Consider the following 26,980-nt stretch of genomic DNA (forward strand, 5'->3'; position numbering starts at 1 on the left):
TCAACATCTCTAGAAAAGGCAACAGTGCCCTCATTCATCCAACAAAGAATATAGGAATTTGGGTCACAATATGAAAGTGTCACCTCATCTGCATGATTTTTCCAAACAAAGCAACATACATCCCCTTCACATGTTCCACAACAGAAGGGAAAACAATTTTTATAGCAAGATGTTAGCATTAGGAATTCAAATTAAATGGACTCATTTCTTCATGCTGTTATGATGTTCATATTTTAGCCACACAAATGTTCCAACGCTCCTCTTAAGTACCAATAAAACAAGTAACGGCTTTGTTTTCGTATAACTTCACTATATATACACACACATAACAAAGTTGGAGATTAATTTCAGCGAAAGGCGTGGTTGTAGTCATGGTAACGGAAGTTTTTGTATATGAAGTGAGCTAACCACCGTGACAACGCGAATGAAAGCACTGCCAACACAACCATTGAATTTCTTGTTGTAGCTGAAACCACACCCTGCTTCATTGTGGCAACAATCCCAACTGAAGCAACTGATATGATCTGCAGCATCACTTCCACCACATTGAGACTCTTATAGGCTAAATTGCAACTCTTACAATTCACCGTATGGCTCCAGTACCTGTTCAAATACCAAATGCAATTAATAATTTTTTGAGCTTGCTCTATTTAGAATTTTATATTTGACAAATTTTAGGTTTATGCTTGACTTAAGTAAAATTCTTCACTTCAAATCACGGTTATCAAATTGTGAATCAAGAAGACGTATTTTTTTAATCTTGACTCGAATCTTATTATGAATTGTAAGATACATTACCGACAAAACTAAAACATTTTAAAGTAAAAACAGGTGATATAGCAAAATTATAAGTTGATATACAATATATATAAGTCTCAAAACCATTCAAAATTCAAGTCAAAAGTCAATTCAAATAAGAAAAGTGGCCAGCTATACAAAATTGACGACAAAAAGAAGCCGACTACACTAGGCAGTGATTCATTAGAATAATTCGAGATTCGTCATAATGAATCAGAATTCAAGATGAGAATCATGTCCAAAATAGATATGCACTAGCGATTCATGTAGATTGAGTTCAATTTTGTATTGAATCGAGATACGATTCACATGTATAGTAGGATACTCATAACCATACTTAAAACTTCACATATTAAAGGAAAATCGTTACTATTTTTGACATATAACTAAATTAAAACTTCCATGTTTAAATGCAATCACATGTGAGTTACCTGTCCATAAGTTGTTCTCTGGGAGGTGTAGGAGGAAGGGCTCCACTATATTTTCCTCTCCATTCAACTTGATCACCTGCATACTTCTTTAACCATTTTCTAAAACCAATCACAAGAGCATCTGCCTTTGTTGGCACAAACATTGCCTTCTGCCAATTGGCATGACCAACATCCATTATTTTTTTTTCCTATCAAAATAAATAATTAAAAGTGTGTATTTGTTCATCAGCATATAGTACAAACGACTTATTTCTTAAATACAATTGAGATAGAATCTTCATCAACAATTCGACCAAAATAAGGTAGGAAACACGAGTTATCAGTTTGCATCTAACCTGAAAAAGTACTATTGCTCACCCAAGACTAAGAAAAATGGATGGAGCCTATTAAAGTTTTTTTTTTAATAAAAGGAAACTTGAGCAACCAATCTTTCATAATTCAAGAAGCCGGTATGAAAAATCAATTACGCAAATGTACGCAAATAGATCAATAATTTGTGCATAAATACAATGACAAATCCAACCGAGCAGCTATTGTGCACATAAATACCAAGCATTTTAGTAATTATATCATCGATTAATATTTTAATCAGAGATTTCACTACAATTGACCGAATAAAGTAAGCAGAAGAAAAAAAAGTGATATATTGAAAAATATCAGTGATTGAATTTGATATTGTTATGTAACAGTACTGGATAATATTTTTCTTCAACGGCTCTTTATGATAGCATAACTGATTGAACCAACAAATCAACAGGACCAATGATTTGTATATTATAAAAGAAATTACCTCAACATGGAGAAGATACGTATCTGAATCTAGAACCAAGTTTTGTCTAACATGAAAAATCCATCGCGGTACAATTTTGTCAATCCACAGCCCAAAGTTTCTTGGGAAGCACCAAATCAGTCTGCTGTTGCCGGGACTAACAGGAATACAAATAAAGACCAAAGCAAATTTCTTCTGAACTGATGAATTCTGCATTCAAATGTATTGTGTAACGCCCACATAAAATTTGTTGCACATTTTTCATAATATAAGTAAGGATCATAGCTGCTCAATTTGTTACCTTAGTTTCATCAGAAGGTGCAAGTTTATTTGGATCAGTATATGCATAAAAGATGCTTGGTGGCATAAACTTGCTTTTGCTCCAACCCTGATTTGCTGTGAAACCGTTGATATCTAACTCTTCAATTGACAGGTCAAGTGGTCTTCCTCCTTCTCTATCAGCTTTCACTGTTAAGTTAATTAAGTAAGCAAGTGTCATATATAAAACAAATAGGAATTTACTGAAGTTAAATGATTTATCATATATGCATACCTTTTGGTTTTGGAGTGTTCATTATTCCGTAGTGTGCATATGTAGTATGTGCAGGGTCCATGAGGTTTTCAATCAGAACCTCATACCTGAAATTGCATATTCAACAAAATTAAAAAAAATATACCAAGCAAATACTATGGTTTTTTGGTTTAAATATGTTTGCAGTCCCTATAAAATCACAGATCTTTTAAGTTTAGTTCCTGTTAAAAAATTATTCATTTAGTCTCCACCTTTTATATAAAGGTATTTTTACTAAAAGCACCATGCTTTTGTCAAATGTGGAGACTAAAACAAATAAAAATTCAAAGGGACTTAACTCAGAAAAAAGATATTTTATAGAGACTAAAAACATATTTAACTCGTAATTTCTTAGGGTCTAACATGCAAGTTACGATCATGGGTATACATAATGTAATGTTTGTGTGTTTTCATCTTTCAATTATCAATGACAAAAAAACAGTCACATTAAGCTATGCCATATACAGATGTGTTTGAGTATTTTTTTTAGAAAAATAATAAATTAGTGCAAAAGTAACATTCTAAATCCCATTAGAGTTCTACAAAAGAAATATCATACTTTTATTAGAATTGAAGTCTTACCCATAAGCAATATCTCTGTTTCCCATTACGCTAGTAAAGGACGGATCATCAATTTCTGGTATGAATGGGGGTGTTTTCCTTGTAATAATATCTTTGTATTGAGGATCAGTATTTGGCCAAAACCACACGATACCATTCTGCACAGTACTTGGGTAAGCAGCTACACATGCTTTTTTGGACGTATGAATCTGCACATTATTTTTATGCCAAAGTAAATGCATCAAAACAAGATAACAAAACAAACAATGTGAAGAATCAATTTACTGCAACACATCTATATTCTACAGTTCTGACTGATTGCTAGAGTGATTGCAACTAGACGAAATTTAGTTGGTAGTAGTTACAAATCTAAACGTGTTCTCGGATATGTAGCACCGACACTTCAAATATGGAAAACGTATATTCAGTGTCTGACACGACACCGACACATGTAGTTACATTCAGTCGTTCCATATATTCAATTATTATCGGTGTCAGCATGTAAGTGTCAGTATTGGATTTGATGTTTGTGTCGGTGCTTCATAGGTTCTGTCCATTAGCTACACAAGGAAAGAAGCATAAAAAGTACTCATTTTCTAAGCCACGTAATAGCAATAAAACATCTACTAATCATTCTGTTTCTTTTTATTTGTTGTTTTACACTTATTTACTCGTATCAAGAAATCTAATAAATTTTGTTACTTTTGATAGAATTGTTTGTTTTTTCCTACAATACCCTGAGTTATTTGTTATCTCATTCCATCTAATTCTATTCCTGCATTCAATTGTTAAGTTATTACTGATAAAACAGTAGTTAATGTTGCATTGAACTTGAAAACTACAAATGAATAAGAACAAAATTGTCTTCAAAAGCGACTCGAAGGGAGTAGTTACCGGAGGTCCTTCAGGAGGTGCCTGAGGAATGAACTTGCAATCACCTGATCCATTAAAACACCAACCATGATACACACACTGTAACCTACCCCATTGATCAATCCTTCCTTCAGACAAAGGTGCTAATCTATGAGGACAAGCATCATCAAAAACTTGCCATGCATTCTCATTTCTATCCCACCATATAACAACATCAATCCCCATCACTTTCTTAGCATGAGGTGCCCTTTTGTCAAGATCACATATTGGCATCAAAGGATACCACTGTGAGTACCAGTCAAATTTCTCTGAACTTGTTTCATCTTCAGGTTCATCATCCACGTGAAGGTTACTACTACTGGAATCTGTTAATGGAGAAGGTGACAAGGCAGTGAAAAGCTTGAATTTTGAAGTGTTCCCACGAATTAATGGAAGTGTTGAATGCAATTGTGAGTTCAAAAATATTGATTTTTTTAATGGGATATGTGGTTCAAGTGCTATTGGTATGTGAAGTGAACTAACAGAAAAAGCTTCCATTGTTTGTTCCCTTCTGCAAAGTAATGGAACAAGAGAAAAAAGTGGAAACACTTCAATGTTAAATGATTTAGCTTAGGGATAATGAAACTAGAGGCTCAGGCTTTTTGTTATTATGCAATGAATGACATGAAACATATATGAGGCTCAATTTTATCAACTAAAGTGTGAGGGAAAAGTCCACGTGTTGCCAGTTTTGTGTACACATATCAACCATGGGATTTGGTTTTCATTTATAAAATCGCACAAGTTTACTTTTTAGTTTTTTTAAATGGGATATCCTCCGCGCGTAACGGTAAAGACTAATCCCGACTCTTGTGAGATTTAAATGGATGACAAACTATAAGAGACTTGTGTCAACTCATCTAAATGCTCTCAAGTACTTTTTAGTTTTTATAATATAAAGAGAGCCTCTGAGTTGAGTTGGGTTGGGTGGTAAATCATGGTGTATCTACACATTTGTTTCATAGATCAAATAAACTAACTATCATTTTGATGAAATAAACTTGATCAAATAAACTAACGATCATTTGTTTCACAATTTTAATCAATATCTTTAATTATTTATTAGAGTTAATTATAAATAAATTGATATTTTGAAAATATTCTTCAAGACGAATCAAACATATGATATACTACCGTTTATCTTTATATATTAATAGAAAAATATGATCAAAAAATGTTATGTGAATAATACACTTAATAAGAATACAACATTGTTAAATCTCTTGACGAGGTCTTCTTCATCCATTGTGATTTTATCTACTCAAGGAAAGAATAGTTTTTACAATTGTATAGAGAGGATATTCCTTAAAAGAGAAGTGTGATTTGATATTTTTTTTACAATTTGACACGGAATTAGTAAATATTTTCTAACCGTGGTTGAAAATTTATTTTTATTTATATCTACAAATCAACTATATACTGTAAAATTTTACACAGATATAAAATTATTCTAAATTTGATCAACATTACTGTCAAAAACACAAAGAACATTACTTACCACAAATTATAGGTAAAAAGAAACATCAAGGAGATCTGTTTCTTTCACTTCAATCACTCTTGGAGCTTCACTTTCACTTCTTCCAACATTCAATTTCAATTTCAATTTCAGTTTTGTTTCGAATCCCAACACCATATTTACCGGATCCGGGTCACGTTCCACTGTTATCACCACTCACCGCCGCCGCGTACCAGATCGATAAAATAATCAGCCAGAAAAGGTACGTAACTTCATTCTCTATTTGGCTCTTACCCTTTTGTTTTTCTCCCATCTTTCCCTCTTTTTAACTCAAAGTTTTAATTTTTAAATTCAATGAATCAATGGGGTAATTATTAGTTACTATGTATTCTGAATCAGTTTCTTGTACTTGTTTTCTCTCTCAAATTAGTAGGTAGTTGTTACATTTTTATCACATTTGTTTCCTTTTGTTATACAATGGCAGTGATGAGAATTTGAATCAAATATGGAGGGTGATCTTCAAAAGTCACTATCTTTGCGCCTAAATCGTAGAGGAGACCGAACTAATCAAAGTCCTCAAGCTAAAGGTGATTAACAACAACTTGTATCAACTCTTTTGTTTACTACAAGACATGACAGTGAAGTGAATTCCTAGTTTGTTTGTTGGCGATGCAGATTTTGATATAGGATTGTTTTCTTCAGGAAGGGTACCCCAAGATTACCCTATGAGTATGAAGATTGTTTGGAAGAAAGGATTTGTTCGATTGGTTCTTGTAGGAGGCATCTTGTGGATGTTGTTAATTCTTGTTGCATTATTGTTTCATATATGGTCTTGTCAATCTAGTGTCTCCTTTTTATCAGGTTAGCCAAAAAAATTCATATTTTCTGGTTACTTCTTGTGCGATTTTTGAAGAACATCTCCGGTCGTTAATCCCTCTTAAGTTGATTGTCATAATACTTAATTAATTTTGAAAATTGGGTAGAATGGGATAAGCTGTCTTATTTTATATTTCTCTAGCTGCACAATATCTTTAGATTTAGTCGTGCCTGGCATTGCAAAAACAGCATTTAAAGCTGAACGGGTTGGAGATTCATTACTTTTTTGGTCTCTCTCTTTCTGTAATCTATAAGCTCTAAAAGTAACATTGTTCTTTAGTAGTACTTATTAGTTACTTTGGAATAGGAATGTAAGGATTACGGAACCCTGTAATTTCTTAGTTAGAGAAATCAATAGCAGACCATGTCTTGGTACTAAAAATTGAACTCAATTCAATTTGTTATTGTTTTTTTCCTTTCACTCTTTGATGGTTGAGAGGGGGTTTGGAAGTAAAAATATCTAAAATCTGATTGGTCGATTTAGATGCAAACTTGCTATGCGTAGGAATAGAGGATAATCACTTGGTGGGAGGTGCTGTTACATTATTAAAAAGTATGCTTTTTCGAAAGGCTGTTCAACAAAAACATTCATTGTCTTTTATTTTCTTCATTAAAACTACATTATTATATCATGATTTCTAAAAACATAGCGATTTTCTGCTTGGTTTGCAGTCATGTGTAACAAAGATAGCAAGGTTTACACCATGTTAGACACTTACGGACTTGTACCAAAACTTCACAGTAAGATTTTGGCTGTTTTGTCTCCATCCATTGTTTTTGGACTTCATTATTTCATAGTTAATGTTTGATGTTGATGCTGCGTGTATCTTTTAGGATGCCCGATTCCTCTTTTCAATGACCCTGATAAAATAGTTATCCCTACTCGAAGAACTTCCGACAAAATTGTCAAAAATTTATCATATTTTACCGAAGATGAGATTCCAAATGATAGTTCCCAGTCATTTCCTCTTTTTGGAGGCCATCTAAGTTGGAAACAGAGGGAGGAGAGTTTCAAACTGAAGTCGAATATGAAGGTAAATCAATTATCATGACTTTTAAATTTTTATCAAGTTTATTCTAAATGCAACTGCTTCACAATTTATTTAGATTATCTTGTGATTGCCTCCATTAATGCAAAATGTTTCCCACTTGCTTCACCCCTTAGGTACACTGTGGATTTATCCAAGGTGGCGGTGCTGAAATGGATCCTACAGACATTAAATATGTTAAGAAATGCAAATTTGTTGTTGCATCTGGCATTTTTGACGGTTATGATATACCTCACCAACCATCAAATATAAGCCTTCGGTCAAAGAAACTTTTTTGCTTTCTTATGGTGGTTGATGAGGTATCTCTGAAATTCATGAGGGAAAATACTACTGTGGAAGAAGACAGTGCTGGTGGAAAATGGGTGGGAATTTGGCGACTTGTTCTTCTTAAGAATCAACCTTATGATGAACCAAGAAGGAATGGGAAGGTTCCTAAAATAATAACACACAGGTTGTTTCCTCAAGCACAATATAGTATATGGATCGATGGTAAAATGGAGCTGGTAGTTGATCCATTGCTTATCCTTGAGAGGTACTAATGTCTTTATCTTAGTTTATGCCCAATCTTTATGGTAATACGAATAATAAAAACATTTTAAATCTGTTTATTTAAATAGGTTTTCAAACTGCCGTCCTTTTGTTTCTTGAGATAGCTTGTTAAGGTGGAAAAAGTCGTTTGATTTTGAATTTGATATTTTCATGTCCTTGTCAGTTAATTACACAATAAACATTCGTAGGCATAGCAATTTGAAGGGTTCAATTTTATGGATGTCTTTTGTGCTCTCATTTTTCTCGTATATAGGCTTAGATATTTACCATCATGAAGCTGATGCATTATAAAAGAAAATATTGCATTACTAGTGATTTGTGTTTGTGGATTTCCTTTACGGAAAACTATTGCTTGACTCTTGATAATTTACTTTCTAAGTCGCCGCTTGTGATTTGGTTTGGCAACATCTAAACAAATAAAAAAAGACACTTTTGTAATCAGAGCGGACCAAATTGTATATTTTCGTGTATTTTTATAAATGTTAAGATTCTTTATGGAGAGTAAATAGTAACATACTTGTTGGGATGGAATGGATGGCATTCTAGTCAGATGTAGCATTAGTGCATAATAGGTTTTAAAGCTTGAAATCAATCACTTGTTTACAAATTATATGTTCTGCCGAGATCCTTCTGATCTGATGATAGATATCGCGATGACTCACTTTGTAGGCAATCTTTACTTTGCAGATACCTATGGCGAGGGAAGCATACATTTGCCATTGCTCAACATAAGCATCACCGTAGTATATATGAGGAGGCTGATGCAAACAAGAGGCGAAAGCGATATGCACGACCCCTTATTGATCTTCACATGAAAATATATTATTACGAGGGGATGAAACCATGGAGTTCAAATAAAAAGACTAATAGCGGTAAGACAGGCAATGGGACTTTTTATTTATTTATTTCTACTGTTTGATTTCAATTTCAACAATTTTGTCATCTCATTCTAAGTCTGACTCCTAAGATGTCAAATCCTTAGGATTTTTTCGCTTGAACCATGGTAAATCTGTCAAAATTACACAGTAATGTAAGGCGGTATAATAATGTTAAAAGTTGTTTATGATGTTTCAGATGTCCCAGAGGGAGCGATTATCATTCGAGAACATACGGCGGTGAATAACTTGTTTAGCTGTTTGTGGTTTAATGAGGTTCACCTCTTCACGCCGAGAGACCAACTGAGTTTTGGCTATGTTGCGTACAGATTAGGGGAGTCATTTGAGTTTTTCATGTTTCCAAACTGTGAATACAATTCACTGTTTGTGTTGCACCCTCACACAAGAGAGCACTCTTCTCCCATAGAATGGGTTAAACAGTTGGATCAACTTAAAAAGAATAGTAATTTAAAAGAAAGTAGGGGAGGATTAGGCTTGTTTACCCCTTATCCTGGGGATCTTAAGTCAGTTGTTCTGCCACAAATAACAAGAACATCAAAAGCAGGATGACATTTTTGTTTATTTTGTTTTAACATATATTCATTTTATGTATTTTTTATTTCAAGAATTTCTTGATTCTAATTAATGAAAAGTAAAGATGAAGCTCAACAAGCTTATTTTGAGAGTTTATCTACGTATATTCTGTTTTTTTATTCTTCCTCTCATTGTCCACATTCCTTGCTTAAAAAAAAGAAGAAAAAAAGAATGTGATATTCGAAATAGAATAGTGTTGAGACTCAACTCACCAAACTTGGGGGCTAATCTTTTTTCATGAATTGAAGCATAAGAGATGAGTTGTTTTATAATGTTTTTAGTAACAGAATGGTGTAATGCTTTTTTTTTCTTTTTTTTTTTAATCAGCAAATTTTATTAAAATCCAGATCCCTGCTCAAGACGAACAGAGACCGGTGATACGGTACAAACGAAAGGCGCCGTATATAGGCGGAACACCTGAAGAATAAACACCAAAAACAGACTCCTACACGAACCGACCACTGAAAAACGATATCCATAACCTCTCATCGCCACTACTCAACCCAAAAATAACCCCCTCTAAATGAAACACTCCGTCCGCATCACCTAAGCTGAGCCATTATTCCAAAGATCAATCAGCTTCCACCAGCTCACAACCTCTGGTCCACCAAAAGAACACCAAATAAACCCAAAACCAAACTTGAGCCAAAGAACTGACTCCAACAAAATGGTGTAATGCTGAATACATTTTTTCCATATGATACCTGACCAATCTTCTTTGGTGATGTTGAAATACATCTTACATAAAGCTTAGTTCTTAAATCAGATATTAGGATATTTTCTCTTCAATATTAATGCCGCGATTCACGATTATTGGCTATGAAATACACTACATTAATATCCTTGATTATTGGTTCTTCGGTATGCTGATTGAATCTGGCATAAGAATAGTGATGTGTGACTAATAATAGTAGCTGCGGCATTAGTGGACAGTGGTCATGGTAGTGGTTATAGGACCAATGCAATAGTAGTAGTAGCAAAGGTAACCGTTGAGGATAACATATACTGTATATGTATGCAAACATTAATATGGCCCCTAAGTGATCACCATGAGATTGGTTCTTCATGAATCACTAGGCATGTATACATCTTAACAATGGCAAATTTACACGTTATATCACCTTAAGACACTTGAGCTTTAGAGATCACATGTTACTACATTCTAACAAAGAAAAATCACATTTGATAAAAAATATCTTCACAATTTAACATTATAAAATAATATCATTTACACAATTTAAATATCGTAGATCTATAGTACAAAATGACGAAGAAATAGACGTAGATGTAAATTATCGAATTCAATCTGTGTGATTGAAATGGAGAATAGTCTCTTGATATGAATATCTTCCCAACTTAACATTATAAAATAATTTTTCCCAAATCAAGATTTTTTTTATTTACACAATTTAAATATCTTGGATCCATAATACAAAATGATGAAGAAATAGACATATATGTTTCTTCAAAAAAAAAATAGACGTATATGTAAATTATCGTGATATGAGGGTACTGCTAAAGTTGAAGAGGAAATTCTATCAGCCATCCGGTATGACCAACGATATTGTATGAAACAAATTGATGGCCGTGAAGAATCAACATCAAAATAAAATAAACGTAGCGGAGATGAGGATTGTGTTGGATGTGTTGTAAGACTAGATCGGATAGGATTAGAAGAGGGGATGTGATAAGATTAGAAATGACAATATTAGAGAGAGATGGGGTAACACCTATAATAGAAAAGATGGTGGTAGACTTTAGGTGATTTGAACTGTAAAGAAAAGACTTATAAATTTTGTAATAAAGAGTCGAGCATAACCAGATCATTAAAGGCATTGGAATGCCTAGAAAAACTATTATTTAAAAATCATTCCGAAATACAGAACATTATGAGATAATTTGACTTATACAGCCACCTGTTTGTTTTGTAGTAATACTATCAAAACAATGTTTTAATGTTAAAATTAATTAAAAAAATTCCTTTTAAGCGTACTGCTGAAATTACTTGTCGAATAAAATATTGAAACATATTACATGAACATTTTTAAATCAAAATCCATTTTAATGACATGTTGAACACAAGTTCACAACCAAAGAAGGATTACTTGTGAAACTCCTCAAAATGGCAAAATCGTCAACTTCAAAGGTTGGATAGAATATATGGCTGAATGAATTCATTCACATTTAGCACTGTTTCCATTAAAAAACAAAATGTAGGAAAAAAAATTATAAAAAAATTATCAGTTGCAATACAATTTCACCGAACCAAATCATCCAAAGAAATGATGTTACATGATAATTTCACCTTTATAATATATGGAAGGAAAATAAAAAAAATAAAAAACTTCTTGGCTAACACCAGATATTTTGTCCATCAGAATATATAGTGCCGCTCATGGTAGGCTATCGAATGTCGACCATCCTTGATTGCGCCAACGCAAATGACTACCAGGAATCCTTCTAGACGAAGAATTGTTGCTCCGGGGATTAGTATGAGGAACTTGTGAAACTCGAGGCATCCTTGTTGAAGATGTTCTGACCCTGGGGATCACCTCTCTATAATAATTCTCAACAATCTGACTGTGAGGCATCCTTGAAGGCGAAATGTTTGATCTCCTCCATCTGGCCATACGGTTTGATGATAACAGATCATTTCTCGATCCAGCTCTATGATTTCTCTGATTAGTATGGTTTGATTGATTTGTCCGTGTATCATTTGATACCCTGTGCATAGTTTCAGATCTTCTGTCATGTGATGGCATTCTAGGTATTGAATCAGAAAACAAATTAGACATGATCCAGTCAGTGTCCTCTTCAACAGAGGGATTTGTCTGTGTATCATCTGATACCCTGTGTATTGTTTCAGACAATACACCCAATGCCGTTGCTGGCATGTGTATTGAGTGCATTGCTTCAGACCATTCGTCCTGTACTGGCATTCTAGGTCTTGAATCACTAGACACAATCCAGTCAGTGTTGCCTTCAACAGAGTAAATTTCACGCAAGACAAGGACCAAAGCCTCAGGCGACATGGAGTCTTCTCTGCTCAATCCTGCATCAGAACTTGCATTGATTGAGCTAAAAAGATCTTCAAAGTCCCTCTCCTGTTCCATCCTAAGCCAGTCATACTGACGTGACGGATCTACTTCTGTTGGTCGAACAGAAGGATGCACCAGCCTAGCATGCTTCCTAAGTTCTGGATATGTGCCCTGGAACTCACACGTCTCAGAAGAACAACTCCTTTTTTTACAGTTCATATACCTTCGAGCAGGTTCCGATACCATATATCCATATATTCCTCCCCGGCAAAGAGGGCAGATAAGCTTTGGTTGCAGCTTGCTCCCACATTGGGAGGGGTTCCCAGGCTCTGACTGAGCTTTCCTATCATGAGAGACTGTTCTTGTGAGAGGAATTGCTTCCAGCATTGCTGATGAGAGATTAGAACCAAACAACTTACAGAATTGGTCAAGACAGTTGGAGTGCCTGTAACTGGTATTGCACATGTAAGGTCGGCAACCCTTCTCATAAGAAGAACATTTCAGAAGAACAGTGTTATGAGGAATTTCCATGCAAATAGGACACCTAGTATCATCCCATTCTTTCATTTCATCAGCCGATCCAAAATTAGGTCTAGGCAGGTCAAGATTTTTGGAGATGAAAGGATAGGGATATGATCCACTGCAATCTATAGACGGGGATCGCCCTCTTCTAACTTTTGGCATTTTTGAGACGTGATGTTTCCGCTTAAAACCAAATCTACAAACAATTAAAAAAAAGAGATTAAGTGATGAAACACCGATCATAATTCAATAACAGTGTAACAAATGACAAATGTTGATAAGACCAACCCCCTAAAAACCATGACATTTCCCTCCCTTTTTTGTCTTATAACTCTTGCCTAATTCAACTGAGCAATACACACAAAAAAAAAATAATAATAATAATAATGAGGGACAAATATTTAATTGCAAAATGAAATGAAAAAGATTGTGTTTTTGGTGAAGATGAAAAGGTTTGTTTATATTTGAGGCTTTGTCTCACATGCAAAAGCAAAATGGTCTTGCACCATGCACAAGTGTATTTTTCAGCATTTCTCGCTTAATGTAATGGTGGGATTTATTGATCCGAAGGTGAAAAGTCGCTTGTGCATGGTGCAAGATTTTTCTTACTTGTGCACCATAGAATTGATTCCGAAACCTCAAAACTGAATTTCACAAGGTACATAAAACACAAGGCATTTATTTGCAGACAATATTTAAGGTCACAAGTGTGTCAGAGGAGAAAACTAAAGTTTCAGACTTGGTAACCATGCAATACAAGAACTAGTATGAAAACAGTATATAGATAGCTATCAGCCTTCAATGAATATAAGCAAACAGAGAACTATTTTGCTAGTAAGAAAACATAAATACAGAACCAAAAGGCACAACTATATAGAAGCATTTAAAATTGTTATTTTAGATTCTTACTCTCTCTAGCCTCCTAAACACCAAAAATACATCCTTATGAATACCTAGGTAGCATTGCATAGCACAGACCCCCTAGAAAACTATAGCGGTACAGCGAATAGCGGAATAGCCGCTGTTGCAATGACTAAAAATCAGTCTACGAAGTAAACGTAAATACTCAAAAATAGAAAAAATACACAAAATTAAAGAGATCAGCATACTTTTTTTTAAAAAAAAAAAAACTCAATCCGCCCACTTGCGGGGGGCCCCGTTTAAAGCCAGAGCAAGCTCTGTATGGACTTAGCCCACCGAAATTGGCACCGGAGGGAATCGAACCTGAGACCTCTGGAGGAGCAAACTCCAAGATCCCAAGCCAACCCCTAGGCCAACCCCGAAATTGGCACCAGAGATCAGCATACTTAATAATTAAAGAACCTAAAGTACAAAGAAATAAAACATAAAAAGAGAAGAAAAACATAATATAACTGAACTAAAAGTAGGAAGAAGAACATAACGATTGTTTGCCAACAAGACCATAACAGAATGAAAAACAGAACATTACCCTTAAAAGGGTTTGAATTGACATTTATACTCTTAACGAATGAGGAATTTCGTCCCAAACCCCTAATAGCGGACTTGATATTGATTTGGGGCCGCAATTAGCGGCAGCTACAACCACTATTGTTGACGGTGGCTCGCAGCGAAAAGCGTCGCGCCAAACCCTACCACCGCTACGCTATTCCACTATAGCGATGTGATTGACAACATAGACGAATACAGCAAGAAATCCAAAGCTCTCTCTAAAAGGTAAGACAATCATATTCAATGGGATCAAAACAATTAATACAGATGATTTGTTGCATAACTATTAACTGGTAGGACTCCATTACTCTTTCCTGTAATATCTATGCTATTGCCCAGAAATAACCAAAAAACTAAACCATTTTTCTGGGTGCATCCTTATATTTTAGAGTAGTTTAAGATGATTTTTTTCACCGATCAAAACCTATAAATTTCATTCCAGTATTATACAGTTTATGAGATAGGGTTTTGTTTTCTTTTGAGACCTAAGAGTTGATTTTACCAAACAAGTGCCTTAAATCCTCTAACAATAATCATAAGGAGGAATCAACAACAAAAAATTCTTAAAAAATACAATTTTTAACTACCAACACAAGAAACACAAGAAACAGAATTTGCAGAAACAAAAAAAAAAAAAAAAAAAAACATGCACCCACAAAAAAAAACACTTTTCGAACATGTTTCAATATAAAAAACCTAATTCAAAGCCAAAATCATAAAAACACGACATAAAGACCACGTAATTGTTCGAAGACAGTATCACCGTTTTGATTAACGAAAGAACGAGTTTGATCATGAAAAACAACATACAAGCAAAAATTGAAAGAGAGAATACGAGGGTATTAGCTAAGGCTAACCTGGTAGAGATTGGAGTGCGATGAATGCAGTGATTTGCGATCAACGAGTTTGATTCACCATTTATTTATAACTAGACTTTCCACCCGTGCTGCCGCACGGGTCGTATACATTGTAGATGTAGTAGGCCAAAGCAAAAGTTTAATAGTTCAATTTCAATTTATAATTTTTTAATGTTATCATTTTTTTGTACAAATAGTCAATATTTTGTAAAGGTACTTTCAACGTTGTTTATAAGAAATTATGAAAACCATCTCTATTTCCACTCCTGGTCATATACATTATAAATGTAGTAGGCCATAGCTCAATTACAACTTATAAAAGCAAAACTAATGACATCAGTGACATTCATTCATTCAGATAAAAATTAGAAGACAACAGTTTGAAGACCATATGATTTCCCAATAGTTCAGCCGCCAATTCTCAAATTACCTCAACATTTTTTGTATAAGCTGTAAATATATCAGCAGCCATGTGCCTTAAATTCTCATTACAATACTAAATTTTCTTAAAAGAAATAAGTTAGAACACACATGTAACTAACTTTCAGCCATAATAGTATTCATAGTTATCATGTCATTATAATTTCAGAAGTTATCAAACTGCAGTTACCTTTGGTCATTATTTAGTAGGAATAAAAGTAGCATTGTATCACATGTAATGCAAAGAATAAAAAAATAATATATCATATACATTTAAACACATAAATAAAATGCAATATTTTATATTACTTAAATGTACAAAAATAGTCATATGATATTAATTGCAATTATCATATCCTTTTAGTGATTATACATTTCGAAAATTTTCTTTATAGACAACATTTGTGGGGCACAGGTCGGCCAATATGTATATTACAAAAACAAAATATATAATAGAAAACATTTGGGTGACAAAGCCAAAACACTTTTTACACTATATTTTGTCTACAAAAATTGTAACCCTCAATGCACATTAGAGCCATTCTCACTAAGTTTGATTTCACGACCCTTGCAAAGGTTGAACCAAAGCATTTCTGCCAAAAAAAAAAAAAAATAACCTGGTCAAATAATATGCAAGGTTAGCACATCTTGGTTCCTACTAAATTATATAAGATCTAACTTGGTCAAATAACCTCTTATGTACAAAATTTGCATGAACATATTCTATCAAGTCTCCGGCGGTCATTCTATTATTTTTTTTGAAAACATCATATATTATAGCAGCCGACTGCAAAGCACAGCAGAAACGGGACTACAAATGCAGCCTAGGATATACACAAAGGCGGTCGACAGAGCCATAAATAAAAATAGCGCCATACAATCGCAACAGCCCCTAAAAACTGGAAAAGCTGGACACAAAATCGGTAAAAATGAACACCTTAGCAGTATCCAAAACTGCATCAAAACAGCACAGCCGCACAATGCAGTCATAACAGACCAACACAGCAGCACAGAAGGCCCAAAAACAGTCCCACCACCAAGCTAATCATTATATAATAAGGATATTTTAGAAGGATGACTCACTTGGATCAAAATTTGAGTTAAATAGTTCAACTTCAGTCCATTATGTTCTCCTGAAATTCCAAATAAAGATTAGTATTTATCCCATCAGTTGAAAATTGATAAAAACAATCAATTAGTTTACAAAGGCTAAAGTATGAGCTATTGAACCCCGCCAAAGCTAATATAGTTAGACAAATCAACAAATTCCAATTTACAACACAACCCTAATGCCTCCCTTATAAAAAGTTACCCCAATTTTACACTTCAATAGAAAATGAGCCAGTACTTGGAACCAAAACACCTCCATTGAATGAGCCAACACTCCAATAGAAGAAAGTTATGTATCTGAAATAGAATAATTAACTCAGAAAATTAATGTAAAACCAATTCAAGTTTCTACATTTGACACCTTTTGCACAAAATGGTAAAACCAAATTGGAAAGTGACAACATGAAAAGCATGACAAATATAATTTGATCACATATTCTTCCAATAATAAAGGTGATGAACTGACATCTTTTTCAAATCTCTCTCTAAAGTTCTAGTAAATGTCAGTTAGTAAACTAACCTCTCTTTTTCAAATCTTTCTCCAAAATACTCCAAGTGTCAATCACTAAATAAAAACCAAAGATTTTCCTACAAACATCATAGCCAACCTAAAATGAAATATAAATTATACTTGGACACAAACAGAGTGCAAAAGATAAATTAGACAAAGATCCATTTAAACTAAGGTGCTGAATAATTATGAAGCAATATATCAAAATCAAATTAGATAAAACTGTATGTGGTGAATTTCTCATCATGATAGACAAATGAACTTCTCCCTACAAAGCATCACACACATTCATGACAAATTTATTCCAAACAACCTGTAGGCTGTAGATTAACCCAACAACCAAATCTGAAGGAACTAAATTAGGCTCATATCATGAAATGATTATATTAAAAAAAGAACACTGTACATAGTAAAAATATTATAAAGAACATCAGCCAAATTCTATTAAATTGAAGGAAATACAGAGAAAATAATGTAGAAATATTAAAAGCTAAAAATATTAAAAGAATTCTGAATTAGCTTTCAAGACAACATTAAAATTTTCCTTATGATCACACAAATGCGGCAAAATATTAACGTAGTGCATTTAAAAAAACATATAGCTTTTAAATACTAACCAAATATTTTAACTCAAATGACAAAAAAGAGAATAACAACAGATTCATTATACAAAATTGATAAATAGTCCTTGAAGCTATTCAACCACTACAATAAGAAATTGAGAGTTTTTAGAAAATGACTTACTGTCATCACTTGCCAATAGCTATTTGACATTGTAGCCTTCAAATTTGATAATTTCACATTGTCAAAATCAAAGAAAAATATACTATTTAGTTGCTCTCAAACTCACAGAGACTGATATGATACCATACGATAAGCACATCTAAGAATTACCTCAATGGTGGAAACCGAATCGTCAGAAAGAATAAGAAGGCTTCACAATTAGGTTTTAGAATACACTCCGAAGGGAAATAATTATTGTCAAAAACTATTAAAATCAAATATCCATCTATTTAAAAGCTTTAAGCCGGGAGTCTAATTCATCTATCCAAACTAACAAAACTTTTTCTGGAGAGAATATTCAATTCACCTGGCTCTCATATTTCTGTCAGGATAGTAAATTCTCTTTGTAAATACACTGATGAACACCGTGCAGCATCACAAGCATCCCTCGGCGCTCAATCCAAACTACAATACTTTCTGATCGCATCAGATTCAACCCGTAAAACTTAAAGATCACAATTGTCAGGACCACAAAACAAAAGCTTGAAGCTTGGTAGAGTGAAATAAAAAGGAAGAGGTATATAACTGAATCGAAGATGATATTTATCAATATACCTGTGCTCTTTTTCTCTTCAGATTGTGTGGACCTTCATTAGAACCTACAATTTTAAAACAAAAAAGTTCAGAACATTAAAAGGTAAGGATTAAAAAAAAATTCAGAAATTCATCCATAATTCAAGTAGAAGAAGAACGTAAATAGAGAAGTAGCATGATTGCATGGTATTGAATTGAGACTGAAACACAGAGAAAGAAACGAAATACAACAACTAAGAGAAAAGCAAGAAATAAAGCGATTTGAGTTATGAAATTATGATTGAAATTTGAAAACTCCAAAAAAGCTTTGCAAGTTAGCATAAAAATTCAACTAAAAAACTAAATTAAATTAAAATCAATATGTCTAATCTACTATAAAACATCCAATAATTGAGACGATAAAAACAACGAAATGATGATTAGAGGGGAAAAAAATAGTCTTAACAGATTAAAGGGGGAAAAATATGGATTTACCTTCATTGATATCATACTACCAACCATCTACATGATTAGAGGGGGGGAAAAAAATACTCTTCACCAATTTCTTTTGGTAGGCCTGCATACTTTATCATTCTATCATTTCTTCTTCTCTTGCCTGAAATCATTAAGGGCCTTCTCTGGAATAAGGAGATTAAAACGAATCCTAAATCAGTAAATGAGCCATGGATTGATCAAGAGGAAATTTGAGATAATCATGAATTAATTAAGATAAAAATAAGTAATTGTACAATACTTACAATGAAGTCCTAACAATAAAAAAAAATGCTTTCATCACAGTGATGCACCTAGAGCTCTCAATTACAGGAACAAAATCATAAACTGGAGAAACCATAAACAAATTCAGATAAATTATTTAATCACATAATTGACAAAAAAAAGGTTAACAACAAAACCTTACATAAAAATCGTTTCCAGAACCAATGAACCATACATCGTTAAATCGCAGACACATACCTTCAAATCGCAGATTCAAAATCGATTAGGTTTTCCAAATCGCAACTTCAAATCGCAGAATTCTGTGTCTTTTCAAATCGCAAAACTTTGTTTTCTAGGTTTTTCGAATCACAGCATCAAGCTTGGTGTTCTAGGTTTTCATCTTCGAATCACAACATCAATCACGTTTAGCCAAAACAACAATTGGACCGATGGTTCTAGGTGTTCTAGGTGTTTCAACTTTGAGCCAAAACAAAAATCTGAGATATTTCCGTGGTTTATTTCTCATGTTTATCTGTTTATTTGTTTGTTATTTGCGTGGTTTATCTGTTTGTGGTTTTGGAAGAAATGTGCGGCATATTGGTAGGGGAGACAGATGAAAACAACTCTTTTTCTTTTTGTTTTTCATAATTAAAATTTGGATTAGGGTAAAAGAGTTAGGGTTTAGCGGAAACAACCATGTTTGTAGCGCAAAAAGATGAAAAGCCAAATTTTTCTTTTTATTTTTCATAATTAAAGTTTGTAATAGGGTAAAACAGTAATTATAAACATTAGGGTTTCTGAAAAATTAGGGCGAAATTGTTTGCTTGGGGCAACTTTTATATATAGATAAATAGGGTTTGGTCTTTTTTTGATGTGAAGAAAAAGCCCAACACTCATAATCCAGAAGTTTCTTACTCTAATACGATAAATTATACGATTAGTAAATCAAAATATTAGTGATTAAGATAAGATTAGCTGAGTAAATATTTTTTAAGTAATTTTATTATTTTATAAAAAAAGCGTTAACAACACACTCTCAAAGTAACAATTAGCTAAAAAAGAAAAACACTCTCTAATGCACTTTTTTTAACTCATGAATTTCATCAAATCATGTATGTTGCATTTGAATTTCTTTTGGTTGAAATTGACATAGGTCCCACCAAAAGTTGGTGGAAACAAAAATCATGTATATTTTAACCGATCAAAAATAATACATTGAAATTCCCAAAAAAAAATAATACATTGAAAAAGTGAATGTTGTGGACACTTTTTTTAAGTTGACAAAATATATGGATATAATATAAATTTATTAAAATAAAAATGATAAATATGTGAACAACTCACATAATCCATTTTTTTTAGGTTCGAACTCATATCATCTACAATAATAACATGAAACGACAAATATATATATATATATATATATATATATATATATATGTATATGTCTACAAATATGATTATATTTAAGTGTTTGAAATACCCATGTCCTCGTATTTGTAATGTTGATGACACCAAAGCCTTTACTTGCATTTGCATCAGATCGAAACTTATATGACAATTTAAATCGAACAAGCACAGTAACACGATGAGAAAGTAAAACAACATCGTATAAAGATGATGAACAAAACAATATCGCACTAAAACGGCGAAATCATGAAAGAAAAAACAAAACAAATGTGAAAGGAGGAAAACAATTTAGATACAAATTTACTAGAATTGATTTTTACTTCCAAATTTACTTTTCAACTCACTTTAATGTATGTTTCAAAAAAAAAAAACTCATTTTAGCATAATGTATTTAAACATAAATCATTTTACCTTCAACTTAATTTTAAGCAAAATCAATATTACATAATAAATTAACTCAAGATCAATTTTTTCACTGTAAAACAAAACATAAACTAAAATATTTCACATTGTCGTATTTTTTTTATAAAGTGTGTATATACACACACACACATATACGTATATATCACACACACACACACACACACACACATATACATATATATATATGCAGCATAACTCAGTTGGTAGAGATATTACATTGTATATGCAACATTGAGGTTTGAACCCAATTATTCGTCTTAAAATAGTGAAATTCCAGCAACTAGACTACTTGATTATATACACACGTGTGTGTATCATAAATTGTATTAATTTTTGTATCAAACAAATTACCCAGTTTGTTTTATATCATTATTTAAGTTATGTATTGAAAGTCTCGTGATGACATTTTCATTCTTCAACAAAAATTATGCACAAGTTCTAATTCAACTGGTAAAAATGTCATAATTGTTAGATCAGACGCCAAGACGCCGTGACTGTGATTCAAACTAACACTTTACCATTTGTGTTGATGAGTTTCTAACAACTATTATCATTACGTCTATCTAAAAAAAATGATATAGATGTGTTTTAAAATTTAAGATTAATTTTGATATTATTGAAAAAAGAGTTTACTTTTGAAAGATAATTAACGTATAATATTTGCAGTATCAATCAATTATAATAATTGTTTACACGCTGACGTCAATTTGGATGAGCTAATTCACTCAATCACACCATATTTAAGCGTGGTTGCATTACATTGTCTCATTTTTTTTAGTGTTCTAACAACCTCACTGACTCAAGGGAGTTAAATTAATCATTATTCTTAGTTAAACAGTTACACTCCATCCATATCATATATAAACACTCATCACAACAAAACTCCTATTTCTATTCTATTTCTTTTTCTCAAATCAAAACTCTCAATTTTCTTTACCACTTAGGACATTCTTCTCGTACCCGATTCGATTGAATGGATTTCAAGAAGAAGAAGAAGAAGAAGAAGAAGAATGGGAAAACATGTGATGATTTGGGTGCTTCTTCATCAAGAATATCATCTAAAGTGAGTTCATATTATTGTTAAAACATTTAATTTCCTAGTTTTCTACTATTGATTTACTTATGTTTTATTTAAATTCATAGTCGAAGAAGAATGTGAAAGTTGCTTTAGATATGGATATTTCTTCAACAAGAAAATCATCTAAAGCGAGTTTGTATTTATTGTTCAAACATTTGATTTCCTTATTTTCTACTATTGATTTATTGATTTTCCTTTTTAAAATTTAAAATTTATTTATTAATCATCTAAAGTGAGTTCAAATATTTTGTTCAGACGTTATTTTCATTCTTTCTACATTGTTTTTTTTTTATTACATAATTGAAGAAGAAAGTGAGAGCTACTAAAGATTGGATGCTTTTGGTGATGAGTTTACGTTTGACTAGCCTTTGAAGAAGGAAATTGTGCTTTGTACGAGTACTAGCCATTGATTTTACAACAACTGTTTGATTTTTTTAGATTAGTTATACGTGGACGAAAATTTAGAGTTGTGTAAATGATTCTCTGATTATATTGAATCTATTTGAGACTACATGTATGAAAATACCAAACTTATGAAAAATTGCAATAAAAATTAAGAAAATTGTATCAATACATTTACAGTGATTATTTGTTTATACAATAATACAAATAATGTCAAGAAGTTGAATAACATTGTTGTGTTGTCGATTAACTAACTTTCTTTCAACAAAAATATGACACCTATTCTATTTTTATTACAGGGTACAGAAATGCTTTGGCTTCAGTTCCTTCTAAAGAACTCCAGATCAAGTGGAAAGTCCCTTAAACTTTGTGTGACAACCTAAGTGTTGTCTCTCTTGCACGTAATCCTTTTCTTCACTCAGGAACATTCCTGCTCAAGACCAGTGGGCAGATATTTTGATTAAACCGCTATGTTTCTTTATCTTAGGATAAACTGAGTGTCTATGTCACCCTCAATTTGAAATGGACTGTTAGAGTAAACTAGTGTTAACAATATGTTATAATAGCCTGCACACTAAGCTAACACTTTGTTTTACGTAGTTTACGTGTAAAAATGTTATTGAATTGCATCGAAGTTGATGAAGAGGTAAAAATTGCACGAAAAATTTATCTTTTTGCCAAACAAATGTAAATATCATTGAAAACTCTTCAGATTGTTACCAGCGTTTAAATGAACATTCTTGTGTTCTCACTCGTTTGTGTATATCATCAACAATGTCCATTAACATTGTATTACAATTAATTATTACTACTATATTAAAATAAATTTAAAGTACAACAAATTTACTAATGTGTCATCTGTCAATTTCTTCATGACCCAAATTTTAATGGACTACGTCATCATTTGTGACACATAGTCATTAAAAATTGATAATAAACAATATTTAAATAATAAAATCAATTATATTAGAAAAGGAAGGATTTTTTTTCATGAAAAGTTGAAGAGTTGGGTATTATTAAAAAAATCAACAACACTTGACAAAAAAAAATCAACAACAAACTTCTTTAAAAAAGGTTATAGTAGAAAAAGGAGTGAAAAACAATTTATTTATTTATTTTTTGAGTGGATTTTTTCAGGGAAATTTATTTATTTTTGTTTCACAAAAAGTGGAGCGGTTGAATATTATTAAAAAAATAAATAAACTTCTATAAAAACGGTTATAGTAAAAAAATAAACAATTGTTTTCATAAAAATATGGGCCAATTGTAAATCAATTACTTTACTAATATAATTATTTTACAAAATTTAATAAAATTGAACTCTTGTATGAAAAAATAAAAATAAAAATTGAATACCACCAACAGTTTATTACGTTCTTTCATGTCTTTAATATAGGAAAACAATTTATTTTTACCCCTTTTAATCTATTAATCTCATTAATCTACGTATAAAACATAAGATATTTAATATAAAAGTTACATTAATGTTGTTATTTTAAAAATAATCTTTAGTTTTCAAAATTATATCATACCAATACCGAAAAATTTAATTTTGCACATACATAAAATTTGCAACAAATTCAGGCCAAATATTTAAAGGTCTTTTGTATATAAAATATTTTTTTTAATAAAAAATACAACATTAATATTGATATTTTGAAAATAGTCACGGGTTCTCAAAATTTCATCATATCGACTTTCTCATAACGGGCGTGGTGCAAATATTAATTGTATTTTCCGTATAAAACAACAAAGTATTTAATAGAAAAACTACATCAATATTTATATTTAGATAGTAGTTATGAATTTTTAAAAATTTATCATAGTGACTTTATCGTATCAACAAATAAAAATTAGCTTTCGCGGTGAAAATATTTAACGGCCTTTTGCATGTATAAAATATAAATATTTATTAGAAATACTACATTAATGCTGGTAATTTTCATTTAATATCTTTAAATTTTTGACATTATTAACAATGTGTTATTTTTTATATAACACATGTTACGCAACCCGTTCCAAATAACGAATTTGTTACTATTTTATGATGTAAAATTTAGATCTGTGATTAAAATTATAGGTATAGATATTTGTGATTTTAAAACTGTAACAAATGATGCTTATATGTATTTTTTAAGGGAAAATGCTTATATATTTTTAATGACACCAACATCAAACTGTAACAAATGATACTTATATGTATTTTTTAAGGGAAAATGCTTATATGTTTTTAATGACACCAACAATATAGTAAATATAATATCATTAAAAAATATAGTAAGTATAATATAAATTTTTTTCAATGTCATAGATAATATAGCATTCTTATGGGCAAATTTATTTAAGAGTATAATTAGAATAATAAAAAAGCTAGCCTAAAATCCCCTGTTCCCTTTGTATATAATATAAAAGTATAAATGATTAAAATTATAGACATAGATATTTGTGATATAAAAGTATAAATGATTAAAATTATAGACATAGATATTTGTGATTTTCCAATTTTAACAAATTATACTTATCTTTTCTTAATAACACCAACAATATAGTAAATATAATATTCTCACAAAAAAAATATAGTAAATATAATAGCATAAAATCTTATCTTTTTCAATGTCACAACGATACGATATTCTTAAGGACAAAATTGTTTAAGAGTGTAATTTAAATAATAAAAAAGACTTGTTTTTCTTGCTCTTTTCTATTTCCTTTTGGTTTCTGTTCTTCTTATTTTCTTTTTTATATATGTATCTAGGTGCTGCAGTTGGTTCTCCATCTGCACCCTTTTGCTTAAAAATAAATAAATAAAAAAGACATCTCAAAATCTCTTATTTCCCTTTATATATAGTATATATTTAGTTTTTAGTTACAAAACTCAAAAGTAACATTTTGTATTGTTTTAGGTAAATCTAGTAAAAAAAAAATTGTTTTAGGTAACACCAATATTTTTTTTAAGAAAACACCAATTTTTTTAGAAATATATAGAGTATGTATAAATAATTGATGTATTACGATTATTATTGTCTTCTTTTATTTATTTATAAAAGTATACGTCAATAGTTGGAGGGATGACAAATGAGAAACCAAGGAAATAATTAATGTTGTTAATTCTTCCAAAAAAATGTTGTTAATGTTTCTCGTCTAATTTTAAAGCGGTAACCAATGCTTCTGTAATAAAAACAAGTGGCAACCAATGCAATTTATAACTTGTCCATGAAATAATATAAAGCTACAAAATAATTTGTCCATAATACATAAATCTAATAGGGTTAAAATTTGCGATCACTCTGTAATTCTAATATATATAATATTCATTTTCACATGACATGTATGACTGAAATAGTCATGTTTAATATACGAAGAACAAGAAATATATGTATTCTATGCAAGATATATGGTTGGTTGATGGAAGTAGTTGATAGTGTCGTTTGTGATAGAAATTCATGACTCTAAGAGTTGTGTTTCATTCAAGATGATGAGATAAAGTCAATTGTGTGTGATTTATTTATCATACAAAACTGATTTTTTAATTTAAAATCTATGATATACTGATTTAATTTTTATAGCTTATTTTATTGATAAAACATGCATTCAATAAGGTCTGATATATTTCTAAAATGTTTCTCCTTGTAAATTAATTCAAGTAAGTTGAGAGTCAATTCACAATATTATATATTATAATGGCGGGATTTAAGTTTTTAGTTTTTAGATCATTCCACATATATCAACAACAAAAAAACTAGTTGTTCATTAGGATTGATGTTAGGTCAATTTTGAGAAAACCGTTTATGGTGTTATCTTATTTTTAAAGAAGAGTTTCTTATAATGTTCGTAACATGTCTGTAAAAAATCATTTAAAAATTTAGAAGTCAAGCATTATTAAACAAATTTTAATTTAATAGAGATTAAAACTGTATGCAGAACTTTTTTATAGAGACCAAAACATGTCACTTTTCTTTTTATGAGGATTAGAAACAAAATTCGATATATTTATAGAGATAAAAAACTTACTTAACCCTTAAAAATATTGTTTCCCCTTCAACTAACGTCTCCATCATCCTACTTCTAAAATACACTACATTTACACAGATTTTACTTTATGCACTTTTTCTGACTTTCATCTAGATTTGATCTTAATTTAAAATTAAATGTATCCAAATCTATATGTAGTCCCAATGCACTATGTGCATCAGACAACTCTACATACAATTTTGGATTTGGTATTTGTAATAGCGGCTTCATGAGTTGTTCAACCTATCAGAATGTATCTTCTGATAGGGTTTTA

General features: G+C 31.5%; 3 protein-coding genes and 1 long non-coding RNA gene across 7 annotated transcripts; 1 reads left to right on the top strand and 3 right to left on the bottom strand.

Moving 5' to 3' along the window:
- Window positions 1-178: 178 nt before the first annotated feature.
- On the bottom strand, window positions 179-4,570 carry ACD1-LIKE (ACD1-like protein). Its single transcript, XM_085705090.1, has 7 exons — window positions 4,025-4,570; window positions 3,152-3,339; window positions 2,552-2,637; window positions 2,300-2,466; window positions 2,020-2,208; window positions 1,230-1,417; window positions 179-603 (listed from the first exon to the last, which is right to left on the bottom strand). The coding sequence occupies exons 1-7, from the start codon at window positions 4,538-4,540 to the stop codon at window positions 348-350; spliced, it is 1,590 nt and encodes a 529-aa protein (XP_085561216.1). The 5' UTR covers window positions 4,541-4,570; the 3' UTR covers window positions 179-347.
- A 1,016-nt stretch (window positions 4,571-5,586) lies between these two features.
- Window positions 5,587-9,537, top strand: LOC146933297 (Sept9 (DUF616)). 2 transcript variants are annotated; one of them, XM_085705095.1, is made up of 8 exons: window positions 5,587-5,760; window positions 5,983-6,085; window positions 6,174-6,359; window positions 7,047-7,115; window positions 7,209-7,408; window positions 7,540-7,955; window positions 8,660-8,844; window positions 9,047-9,537. In XM_085705095.1, the coding sequence occupies exons 2-8, from the start codon at window positions 6,004-6,006 to the stop codon at window positions 9,415-9,417; spliced, it is 1,509 nt and encodes a 502-aa protein (XP_085561221.1). In that variant the 5' UTR covers window positions 5,587-5,760; window positions 5,983-6,003; the 3' UTR covers window positions 9,418-9,537. The 2 variants fall into 2 exon arrangements, with proteins under 2 accessions (XP_085561221.1, XP_085561222.1); XM_085705096.1 differs by having other exon boundaries at window positions 6,201-6,359.
- A 2,065-nt stretch (window positions 9,538-11,602) lies between these two features.
- On the bottom strand, window positions 11,603-15,373 carry LOC146933298 (uncharacterized). Its single transcript, XM_085705097.1, has 2 exons — window positions 15,329-15,373; window positions 11,603-13,197 (listed from the first exon to the last, which is right to left on the bottom strand). Exon 2 carries the CDS (start codon window positions 13,161-13,163, stop codon window positions 11,835-11,837), a length of 1,329 nt encoding a protein of 442 aa, XP_085561223.1. The 5' UTR covers window positions 13,164-13,197; window positions 15,329-15,373; the 3' UTR covers window positions 11,603-11,834.
- A 742-nt stretch (window positions 15,374-16,115) lies between these two features.
- LOC146933299 (uncharacterized) lies at window positions 16,116-19,800 on the bottom strand. 3 transcript variants are annotated; one of them, XR_015007415.1, is made up of 6 exons: window positions 19,641-19,800; window positions 19,424-19,505; window positions 18,460-19,303; window positions 17,379-17,446; window positions 16,832-17,155; window positions 16,116-16,341 (listed from the first exon to the last, which is right to left on the bottom strand). It is a non-coding gene; the product is annotated as an uncharacterized LOC146933299 (long non-coding RNA). The 3 variants fall into 3 exon arrangements; XR_015007416.1 differs by having other exon boundaries at window positions 16,832-16,881; window positions 17,061-17,155; window positions 17,379-19,303; XR_015007414.1 differs by having other exon boundaries at window positions 17,379-19,303.
- Between the last annotated feature and the right edge of the window lie 7,180 nt (window positions 19,801-26,980).

Source organism: Medicago sativa, chromosome 4, assembly GCF_051527215.1.
Source record: "Medicago sativa cultivar Bolivia chromosome 4, Bolivia_mono, whole genome shotgun sequence".
Classification (NCBI taxonomy): Eukaryota; Viridiplantae; Streptophyta; class Magnoliopsida; order Fabales; family Fabaceae; genus Medicago; species Medicago sativa.